We start from the raw sequence: 12,041 nt of genomic DNA, 5'->3' as shown, positions 1-12,041 counted from the left end.
GGCACTGAATTTTTTTTCCCAATTTGGGCGGGTAGCTACAATGCCAAAGAAACCGAAAAAGAGAAATTTAGAAGTATTCCAATGAGCAGCGACGCCGAAATGGACGATAACCCCGTCGTTCTCGCCGCCGCGGACGACAGCGGCGCTACTGCAGCTACTGCTGCTGGCGATGTTGAGGAGCAGGACGACGCCGTCGAGGCGGCGGCCGTTGGAGAGGGAAGCGGCGGCGGCCGCCGAGTGGGGAGGAAGTACGGGGACAGGGTGAAGGGGCCGTGGTCGCCGGAGGAGGACGCGGTGCTGAGTCGGCTGGTGAGCAACTTCGGGGCAAGGAACTGGAGCTTGATTGCCCGAGGAATCGAGGGGAGATCGGGGAAGTCGTGCCGGCTCAGGTGGTGTAATCAGCTCGATCCCAACGTCATGCGCATACCTTTTACTGGTAATTTCTTCTCCTCTTGTTGGGCGAATTTGGTTAGTCAATGCCACTCCCCTGGACCGCTCTGTGTGATGTCGAATGCCATGAAAAACTTAATCGAAACCTATGTTTTTTTACTTTCTGGAAAGTAACCTGTCTTTGCAATTTGGGTTTTGACTATTCAGATCGCTGGCTTATTGCAAGCTAAGATTTCGGGGTTCGGTGCCCGCCTTCCAGGGTCCAGGGTGAAGGCTGGCTAACACTTCGATGAAGATCTTTGCCTAAGTTTGAACCTCCGAATAGTAAATGAAAAACCAATGAAATGGTTTCTAAATGTCACCATGTGAAATTAAGACAAAGGAAATGGAGAAAGAACCAAAAAATGGGACAACCACAGATGAGGTACACTAGATTCTAATTTAGGATTGCAATATTCAGTATATCTGCGATACTTGTCTCGTGCAATTTGTCATGTAGACATTGGAATGCTTATGCTGGTTTAGAGCAACACACAGCCATTCCCAAGTGCTAATAGTGAGAGACTGAGAGTGTATGATTATTGCACTATATCCACTACCTTGTATGCATAGTTAGTATGTTCATGGTTGATTTTTGAACAACACTATAATCATGACCCGTGACTTAAAGTTGTTCTAACTTGAGCTTTGTTACATGGACTCGGGTGCGAGTATCGGTGCCGGTGCAAGTCCAAGTCCAAGCGTCGGACGTTCCAAAATCTAAATCTTAGGATACTGGGATATGTGTCCCCAAATTGGATATGGGTACGAGGACACGTCCTGAACACCTGTTTGTAGTATTTACATAATTTGAACCTGTAAATTATAACTAGAAATGTATTTAAACAAGAGGTTAAGAAAAATATGTATTTGCTATTTCATGTCCATGTGAAATACTTGTAAGCTAATTTGATATTCTTTTTCTGTAAATATAATAACAATTAGAGGATCCGAGTGTCAAAAGGATGTGTCGGACACATAGAACATGGGTACTTGAGCCAAAATGAAGGATCCATGTAACATAGAACTTGAGGTAGGTCCATATTTATGTTGCGGATAAAACGTACGCTAAGGATATACTCTCATATTTGTAAAGAACACAATATTATGTTGATTGGCAATCTTGTTTGGTCATGCCAGCACAAATTTATTGATCTCAAGGATATTCTTTTGTGCGATCTGATTAAGTAGTCTTTCGTCCTAGCTCAGTATCTACAAGCTTGGTCAGTTGAACATAGCTTCATTAATGTTGTAGTTTCATTACGTGCTTCCAAAACGCATAGTCTATCGTACTTTTGTTTTTATGTGAATGAGGTTAGCCCAAGGAAAGTGAATTTGTTATGGATGAAAATGATTCTATCGTAGTTCAACCTTCACATATATTTATGTTCTTGTGCAATGTTCAACAGTTGTCAGCATAAAGAAACAATCATTTTGTGTTAATGAAAGTTAAATCGTCAGTTTTTGTTGCATTGAATGAACTTGTTTCAGATGAAGAGGATCGCTTAATAGTTAAGGCCCACGCTATTCATGGAAACAAATGGGCATCAATTGCTAGGCTTCTGCCTGGTAGAACAGACAATGCGATCAAGAACCACTGGAATTCTACCCTCAGTCGGCGGGGCATGGGACGCTTCAACTCCAAGTTGGAACCTAGCAACGTGGCGGAAGACCTTAGCCTTGACAAATCCAAAGCATCATCTGAGGAAACTTTATCCTATGGAGATGTCAATTCATTAAAGCCCTTGGAAGGACAAGATGTCAGCTCTAGAGCAAGTGTGGAAGAACAGTTGGAAGACAAGGCTCAACCACAAGGTCAATCTACTAATAAAGTAAATGGTCCACCTACTCTTTTCCGCCCTATGGCACGTGTTAGTGCATTTAATGCATATAATCCTTTGGAGGGTCCAGAAACTGTCCCTCCGCTTCCACAGCCTATACCCATCCAAGAGCCTATGGTTCAAGCCTTGAGACCAGATGCTGGGGTCTACAAATTGCTTGAAGGAGCTTATCGAGAGCCATTAATACCTCACCAATGTGGCCATGGTTGCTGTGAGACGGAAAGTAGGGAAAAACCTCGAATTTCTTTGCTCGGGCCCGAGTTTGTTGACTTTGCAGAGCCTCCATTATTTCCAAGTCAGGAATTGGCTGCAATAGCTACAGATATAAGTAACATTGCTTGGCAGAAGAGTGGGTTGGAAAGTAGCAGTGTCAGAGCAGTTGAAAACCTCAATCTTAGGTTTTCTTCTGGAGGACCTCTTGTCCAAATGGATCATTTCGAAGAGAGGAGAAAGAAGGGCCAGTTTAATTTCGAAGAGGGGAAGAACAACTTAATGGGCATGATGACCGATGTGCTATCAACCTCTAATGGTAGGCAACGCCTTTCTGTATCAGCTAAAGTTGGAGGCTGGACTTGATATGAGCTTGCATTCTCATAACCATACTGAACTTCTATAACAGGAGTGCTATGATCTAGGTGAAAATGTGCAAGTCATTCTAGTGATGAGAGTTGAGCCTAAAGCTAGAAGTCATGGGAAAAGGAGATCCATCTGATGGATTAGGTATGAGATTGATTTGGTGGTTATTTTTCTATGACGGAACGGGGAAAACCTAACTGTTAAAGATGTATGTTGTATTGTACTTATATATTATTGCTTCCTTGGTTTATGCAATGGTGCACCAATATTTATTATTGCAGCTTCTTTTTCATGAGCATGTAGACACAAACTAGGACTTCTACTTCCTTGGTCTTCCAGGGAAGAGTTCTGGACCGTTGATTGGATTTCCTGGAGGGTTTCCTATTTTCTCTTTCCTGGACTGTACCAGGGCTGTTAATGGAAATCTTCCTTGCTTGCACTGTCAGTTTATTGAATCCCCTTAAAGGACCTATGCATGTGCAGTGTGAACATGAACATGTGGATGCACGTTTGCATGTGTGAACACATGGGTGTGCATCTTAAGAAACACGTACTCCTACACTTGTACTTTCTGCAACCATATCAGATTGGATTTTGGTTTAATTCAGGTACACTTTTTATGCAACCAATTAGAAGATAGGTCTATCTTCAAACAAAGTGCATCAATTGCATGTTTGAGAAATAAAATCGCTATCGTTGGCATTTCAAATTCAACTAGTAGAGGGGTACAGATGTCACTGCTTATAGTTTGTGTTCCATTACCTGGTATCTAAGCAGCACGGATACGGATACGGGATACAATACGATATGGATACGCGGATACGTTTTTTTTCCAAAAAGAAGGATACGATACGTTGGGAGATACATTGAATATAAAAGTAAATAAAAAATATATTATATATAATTTTTAATTCCTAAAATTCTATTAATGATTAAAAAATTTCCATTACACAAGTTCACCATTTCACATGCCGAGAGAGATATATTTTCATATGGTTTATATATATAAACACAACGAGAGAGAGAGAGAGAGAGAGAGAGAGACTTGCAAGGTTGTCGAGAGAGACGAGAGAGGATATCGTCGGTGTGTTTCTGGTGTCAATTGGTGGGGGAAAAAGAAAATATAGTCCTAATTGCAATTTAAACCCATTTATTATAATAAGTTAATAACATATTTACCCTCGTGCGTATCCAAAACGTATGCGAGCATATCCAACACATATCCGCACGTATCCGAAACATATCCAGATACCAAAAAATAATTCGAAAAGCAGGATACTTTAAAAAAAATGTATCGGATACGTATCTGGAGCACATCCGAGAGTATACTGATATGGATACGATACGTGATGCGGAGGCCAAAATAGAATATCCGTGCTTCATAGCCTGGTATCTGTGAGCAATTAACAAGATAGCTTTCCTGAACAGAATGGATTTTTCTTCTAATGGGGAAGAAGTGGAGGGCCTATTATTGATGGACATTTTAGAACACCTCTGAACTTATTTTTTCATCTGCTATTTACTACTGACTTCATAACAAGACACGCTTAGGCCTCCTTGGAGGCACATATGCACAATGCTTGGACACATAAAGTACCTTATAATGTTGAGGAAACTGGCTTAGGAACCAATTAGTAGAATTAAACCACTGTGGCATTATTCTTCACAACTCCACCTCCTTTAAGGTTTTTAGTTTTAGACATTGTAAGTCTAAACTTCCAGTTCATTTGTTCACAAACTTTGTTGGGTTGGATATTAGTACTTCTCTGCCAGTCTTAGTTTTCCAACATTTAGAATGTGGAAAAAGACATGTATTGTATCTGTAGCATTAAATTTTGAAGCAAGTATTGTTGTTTTCATGCATACGTGAAGTGTATATGTATATTTTGATCCATGTCCCTGATATGTGGTGTATAAACTTTTTAAGTGGGCGAATCCGTACTGTGGCATGCCTGCGTCACATTTTTGTTTGAGTGCTTCTTAGTACGAATTGGTTAAGAGCCCATGGTTGCAGAAGACATTGTGATAGTGAATCTGCTCGTTAGCATCTTTGGGGCTTAGATTGGGAGCTTGATAACCTAGGGAATTGCTGGGAGATTGAAAAGGTTTGTTGGCAGGGGTTATAATCACCTGGACCCATCCATGAAGTGCAAGCCTTTTACTGGTAATTCAGTTTATCTATCGTTGAAGAAACTTTTGTTTGGGATATTGATTCATATATATTGGTCTATGGATGTTTTAATTTGAGAACTGTTGTTTCTCTGGTTTGAGTTTCTTGCTCGAGGGTTGCACTTGGACATTAATATTTAGCAACTGGTATCCATAATCTCTTTCTGCGCAATATGATAGATGTTTTCATCTTCTATTATTTATTGCATGTGCTAATATTTATACATCGCCTTTTTTTTTTTTTGTTGAAAGTAACTTGTCTTTGTAATTAATTGGTTTATAAGGTCTAAGACATTGATCTATTTAATGTCTCTGAAGAGTAATAACTTGTTATAAACTTTGGTTTGGTATGGAGTAGTATTTTCAGGACACACAAATGAGAAGTTTTGAACATCTCTATGAAAAATTGAGACACGAGGGATAAGAAAGACATGAAGTAAGAAATAAGAGAATCCGGGGCAATCTGAAAGGGAGACATGTTCATATGCTTCCAATGGGAAAGTATCTACAAGATGGAATATTTGCAAAGCAGCCCAAAATTTTGGAGTTCATTGGTGTATAGTAAAAAACATGATTTGACCCCGCACCAGTCACCAGAGTTGCGCGAGGAGTATGTAGGTTGGCATATTTGTGTTTGACTTTTATGTTGTTTGCACTAATTGCCTTTTATCACCCTTTTCTGTTAATTTGAAACCTTTAGGTTCTCTGTTCTTCATCATACCTTCCTCAAGCAGATTTACTGCTTGGCTAAAATCCTGTCCTTGCCTGTTGGCATTGGTTACGCACACTCTCTAGATCACCAATTGTCCAAATAGCTTAAGCTTTATCCAAATCTCTTACATTGTTAATGGTCTATTTGCTATTTGACGAATAAAGAATTTAGAAATGCAACACTCAAGATCTAAATTTGGTATTATCGTTGGAGCTTTTACTTACGAGCTGGAAAACAGAGATGATATCTGTAGACAATGAAAGTTTCCTTAAATTTCATTGTTTCAGCCATTCAAGGACAACCGAAGATGCTGAAACTGCGTAGTACAGGAAGCTATGATGCATCAGAAATGTAGTTGTAATTTAGTCCCATCTTTCCTCAGTGATGTAGCGTTAAAATGTTTTAGTCAGTCCTATCTTTTGGTGAGTTGGCAAATTTGGAAACACCATCTAAGCAGGAGTTTGAAGCAAATGGATTATATGGCATTACATGTGTACCACCTTCTGTTGATCTGACTAAGTTTCGGTATCAAGGGTCAACAAAATGTTGGGCTCAGCTAGTTTTTAAGCCACTGTTTAATTTTCTCATGTTCTGCATGCGCTTTCGTGTAAGTATTGCTGTTTCTGGCTTCCACTAGCTGCTGGTTGGTGGTTCCTACTTGTGACATTTGTAAAAGAGACAGATCCCAACAAGTTGTGACGCCTTTGGAAAATGGTTGGAGAATGAATGAAGGCTCATTGTCACTTAGCTCATGTGTTGCCTCTTGAGGCCATCATGTGGCACCGATCATCCCCACTGGTGAGTTAATATGGAGATCATGGTGATGTAGTTGTGAGGGTGCATGTAGTGTGTACATCTCCATTGGTAAGTAATAATTCGCTTAGAAAACTTAATTTTATGCAACTACACAAATCTCTTTTCTGCATCTCAAGCATGTGAATGTGTGTGTGTTTTCTGACTGAATAAAGCTGAATGAAAATATTTGTTGAAGATAAAACAGATGTAGTTGAAGCCTCCATAGGAAGGGAATGGGAATGTTTCGAGGCTCCTATGATTGGAAAACAGGTAATTGGATTAGGAAGCAGTCATATTGAATTCTAGGGCCCTAATATTTGGAACTTGGCAATATGTTGGCGATATGATCAAAGCTTTAAGCTTGGACAGATCCATAAGAATCATCCGTAGAAACTCTTATCATGTGAGAATGTTAATCCCTTCATTCCTGTTCTCAAGTGTGAGCCTTTGATTAAACCTCAAGACCAGATGCAGGGACCTACAATTTCTTGAAGGACCTTGAAAGATATTGCTATGCAAAGAATTCAGTTTGGTACTGGAGGCATCGGAGCACTGGGTGATAAAAATGTCAGGGTAGCGTCTGGAGGTCCTTGCACAAATGGTAAATTTTGAGAAGGCTAGAAACAGACATTCGCTGTTTGAAGAGGGAAAGAACAACAAATTAATAAGCATGCAGTATGTTTATGAGAAAATCACTCGTTTAATTAGCCAATTGGATGGAGCTTTCGGAATTTTTCTCTCAAAAGCCTGTGGCAAAGAGGTTGATTCGGTGACAGCTTCAGGACACAAATTAGGGATATCTTCATCTGGTGTTGAAGTATAAAATCTGCATTTAATTCTTTTTATCACATTGACATCATTATATTACTGACAAAATATTGGTGCCTATCCTGTTTTAGTCATACATGAAACCTATTATATTTGTTACTCTACAAAATTCCCGACGAAGAGTACGGATGATCTTCTTCTCGTTAGGTCCCTTAAGAGCTATACAGTGTACACACAGAGACATTAGTTTCAGTTTATACCATACCACATTTTGCACTAATCTGCAATGTCTTTATTTCAGGTACACTCTTGTCTCCTTCGGATAAAACTAGAACAATGTTTAGCAGATAGCTTGTGTTTGAAAACAGATTGGTAGCTCTGGCCACCAGCTTACAAGCGTTCTTCTCCCACCCCTTGTCTGTTAGCTTGCAAGCGCCCTTCTCCACCCCTTTTCTGTTGTAAGGTAATCAATTCTTCTTCTCATGTATATACTGTATAGTACACTACAGTGTTTTGTTTTATTTTATTTTGGTTTGACGACAAGAGGTGTTCGGGCCAGCTTACGCACACCTCAACTAATTTCCTCTCCAGTCCAGTCAAAGGCAGACCATCCGCACCGGGATTAGGAAATTCACAAGAAATTACTTTCTTGCGGACCCTGGTCAATTGTGTGAGGAGCAAACCCACCAACCGGTTTACTACTACAATACAGTATACTACTTAGATTTAGTATAGACGTCGGATTCAATAATGGCTTATTAGCTAATACACTTTTCGGGAAACTGGGATGTGGGTTTGGGGTGGCGGTTGGCTTACAGCCCACCTAGCTTGATCTCCCAGCAATTATAAATTTACAAGTAAAGGGTTTGTTTGGATATTTTAAATTATCAACTGGGGGGGCTCCATCCACATGGAAATGTTTCTGTTAGGAGATGTATCTTGTGTTCAAGGATGGAACCAGTGGGTTTAGTGGCGGCAGCTGCAACGATAAAAATTTTAGAAAATGCAATTATCATATGTGAAATTTTTTTTTATCCCCAATTTATATAGTCCCGCCACTGCTAGGTTTTTTTTCTTAATTTTTATTATATACCGTCATAAATCTTCTTCTTTTTTTTTCAAAAAAGGAGACCCAAAAAAGTATTCCAAAACTAAATTCAGGGCCAAAGTGAAATAATGATGTGTAATTAAGAAAAAAAAAACCTCTACATAATGTCACTTCCCAAATTTATAATGTCACTCCCAAAAGGGAGTGCGGTTATTAATTTGGGAAATCCATATAGGGATCTGGAGTGTGACATTATAAATTTGGAGAGAGGCATTATCGATGCCCAAAATTAAAGTTAGTCATTTTCCATACTCCATGTGCAAATGACAAACATCATTTACTAAAGTTTTTGTTATATTATTCTAATTTTTTCTGGAACCGATGACTATTAATATTGTAATGCATCTTTTTATTTTTTTAGTATACATTTCGCCAGGTAAAATCTTGGTTCCGTCCCTGCTTGTCTTTTATCAATTTGCTGCCAAACCGGGGAAAAGAAAAATGGATAGTGGAAATGGCAATTCAGAAAACCCAAACAGAAGATTGTTCCGTACCTGTTCCCCTTTAGCCACACCACTCTTCACAACTCATCATATACTTGCTCCTCTTTCTTTTTCCTCTAATAATGAGATCCCACTATCAAAGTGCAACTGGTTCGCGCTTTAAAACTGCCTTCGTCTTTATGGCTTTGTTGGGTTTTTGTATTTGATAACTCGGGTATTCAATCATGCTTACACGTACCTCGATTAATCGTGAGGACTAATTTTATTGGCTATTTGCGGGGGTCTCAAATGAAAGCTAGAGCAAAACTCGGTATAGATTGCCCCAAAGGACCAAATAACACCTGAGAGGTTTCGAACTTGAGACCTTAGAAGGGATCAAACTCCCAAATCCCAAACCTTGACAACTAGGCCAATCCTCGGGGTTTATGAGTTTATTGATTTTACTTGACAAGTAGAGCAGTTCTGCTTTTTCGGTCTTCACGCAAAGCCATAGCGAAAAACGGAAGCCAGGTTTCTCCCATGCCTAACACAAGGCAGACTGCTGGGCCTTCAATACAGGACTCGTCCCGAGTACAATTTGGTCCGAGCCACAACTAAGTTGTCGAAGGAACATTGTTCCTGACAAAATAAATGGCAAATATGATTTTGAAAATGCTCTCCAAAATAAATTTCATTGGATCGTGAACTATCATTGTCCAATCGACTTAATTTTTCGCTAGGAGTAACATGAAGGAGTTGAATTTAGTTATTGAGTTTGGGACGGGACCTGTACTGAGGGCGCAACACAGCCTGCTATCTTTAGAGGTCCTCAAGTTAGGTGGTCCGCTTATGGTCACTGTCTTTAGTTGGTTTGCATATTTTTCCAGAGAGACACGGAGGGAGATTTCTTTCTGAATTATGAAATTCATATGCAGTTTGAATTAGAATTCTATTGTTAATTTCTAATTGTATTTTTCACTCAGTAGTTCCAAATTCTATGTTTCTTATCCTCGACTCGGTAAAGGCTCGTTCAAGTTCGATTTGGGTAGTAAACGAGTCGAACTTGGGTCTCAATTCTAGGCTCGTTAATTGAATGAGCTGAACCAAACCTGACAGTATTCGACTCGATTAGGCTCGTGAATCTGCAGTATATATAGATCTCATAAGAAATTCATATAACCTAAATACATACTCCCTCCGTCCCTTTATTACAGTCCAGTATTCCATTTTGGGCTGTCCCTTAATAAGTGTTCATTTTGTGAAGTTAGTGGGTAAAAGTTGGTGAATTGTCTATTTTATCCCTAAAAGTAAATTCCATTTTGAAAAGTTAGTGAATAAAAGTGTAATGATGATGGGTAAGTAGGAAAAGTGGAGGAAAAAGTTGATGTGAAAGGTATAATGATGATGTCTTTTTAATAAGTTGGAGTTACGAAGCAGGACATTTAAAAAGGGACGGAGGGAGTATAAACTTTTAAATGTGCATGATGAAAATTTTATAACATGTTTTAAAAGTACTACTTATAAATTTATATTTTAACATGTATTTATAATTTTATATATGTATAAATTTATTTATGTAAAAATTTATATGCAGTTTTAGATCTGTATAAAAACATAAATATCTAACAGTTTTTATTCGTTACAATTCGTGAACAAATTAGAGTTCGATTCAAACTTAAGCAAGCTTGGCTCGTCAAATTTTTATTGAGCTCGATCTTGGCTCGAGTTCACTAAAAAATCTAACGAACAACGAACAAATCTAAACATTTTAAAACTCGGGTTCATTCACGGCCCTAGTTCAAAGGGGGTAAAACGTAAATCCACTGAGATATTCCAAAATATCTTGATGCTTTTGCAAAAAGCAGGGGATTGCATCTCGGTACGGTCGACTCCGTCTCAATTCCTCCAAAAATTACGCAAATCACGAGCCCTATATCCCCATCCAACGGTGTAAAACAACAATGCACATCACAAAAGCTTCCAACACGCTTGGCCCATTTTATCAATGCCATCTCTCTCTCTCTCTCTCTCTCTCTCTGTGTCTCTCTCTCAATCAATGCAGTGTTTCACCCCAACTTCTACGAGAAAAGAGAAAATTATTGGGTGGTCCCAGTGTATAAAATCAAAATTCCAGTGCTCTTGGCCACTCTAACCCTCCCGACAACAATTTTTCCCTTTTCTAAGGCTGACAGACTCTGCATATTCGGTTGGGATTTTGAAGAGATTTTTGAGAATAATGAACGGAAAAAAATAGATAGAAAAAATTTATTAAACACCGTACGTACGTAGAGGTTTGTAGACCCGAAAAGAGCAAGGTCTTAACACTACACATTTCTATAGAGTTTACTACTGTATTACGTACGTGGACCTCACATAAATATATGATGTTGAGAGATATTGAGACCCTGCGTGGCTGTACACCAAGATCATTGAACAGTGTTTGCGAGCGTGAACCACTCAAGACTCAGCTCATTGTGGGCTCGGCTCAGCTTGATAGCAATAAGTTGAACTCGATGTCGAGTTTCAAGCTCCTGTTAGCGAATGAGCTGAGCTCCGTTTAGTTGTTATTCAGCTCGGTTATAAAATTGGGTTCAGTTCATGTCCAGTTTTTTAATGGTCCGGTCCGGTCCAGTTTTGGACCGTTGTGGGCCCCTCCCGGGCTCACAACAATAATCGGAATCGTTCATTTTGTAAAGCTCCTCGAATATGTCATCCACACCGAAAATTAGCTTCATCGAACATCAATAGGTACATGGACGAAACATATTTGTACAAGAAAAAAGCGATGACAAAAATTAAGTTGAAATTAATAATTGCCCTTTTTTTTTATGTACAAATCTATTTCGTTCATGTACCTATTAATGTTCGGTGAAGCTAATTTTTGGTATGAATGACATATTTATCGAGCTCTACAAAATGAACGATTCCAATCATTATTTTGGACCTGGGAGGGGCCCAAAACTGGACTAGACTGGACCATTAAAAAACTAGACATGAACTGAACCCTATAAAATCTTAACTTGTTTGCAGAGGCTCGTATCGTATGGTAAAAGAACCGAGTTCAAGCACCTCATGAAAAGTGAAAACTAAACGAGACGAGCTCTAGATAGGATAATTTTGAACAAATCGAGCTCAAAAATTTCGAAGTTCGGCTCAACTCGATTCGGTTCTCTTGCAGCCCTACTGCACTGGATAATAAATTACTCAAAACCATGTAGTAG

General features: G+C 39.1%; 1 protein-coding gene across 3 annotated transcripts; it reads left to right on the top strand.

Annotated features, from left to right (window-relative positions):
• On the top strand, window positions 1-7,737 carry LOC131326589 (transcription factor MYB1). Of its 3 annotated transcripts, XR_009200057.1 has the most exons (5): window positions 1-436; window positions 1,921-2,799; window positions 2,890-2,990; window positions 6,719-6,792; window positions 7,592-7,737. XR_009200057.1 is itself a non-coding variant. In XM_058359423.1 (3 exons), the coding sequence occupies exons 1-3, from the start codon at window positions 82-84 to the stop codon at window positions 2,898-2,900; spliced, it is 1,245 nt and encodes a 414-aa protein (XP_058215406.1). In that variant the 5' UTR covers window positions 1-81; the 3' UTR covers window positions 2,901-3,121. The 3 variants fall into 3 exon arrangements, 2 of the variants coding, with proteins under 2 accessions (XP_058215406.1, XP_058215405.1); XM_058359423.1 differs by lacking the exons at window positions 6,719-6,792; window positions 7,592-7,737 and having other exon boundaries at window positions 2,890-3,121; XM_058359422.1 differs by lacking the exons at window positions 6,719-6,792; window positions 7,592-7,737 and having other exon boundaries at window positions 1,921-3,121.
• Window positions 7,738-12,041: the final 4,304 nt, after the last annotated feature.

The sequence above is a fragment of the Rhododendron vialii genome, chromosome 5a, assembly GCF_030253575.1.
Source record: "Rhododendron vialii isolate Sample 1 chromosome 5a, ASM3025357v1".
Taxonomy (NCBI): domain Eukaryota; kingdom Viridiplantae; phylum Streptophyta; class Magnoliopsida; order Ericales; family Ericaceae; genus Rhododendron; species Rhododendron vialii.
Note: the sequence above shows the minus strand (reverse complement) of the source record. Positions and strands in the feature narration are given on the sequence as shown.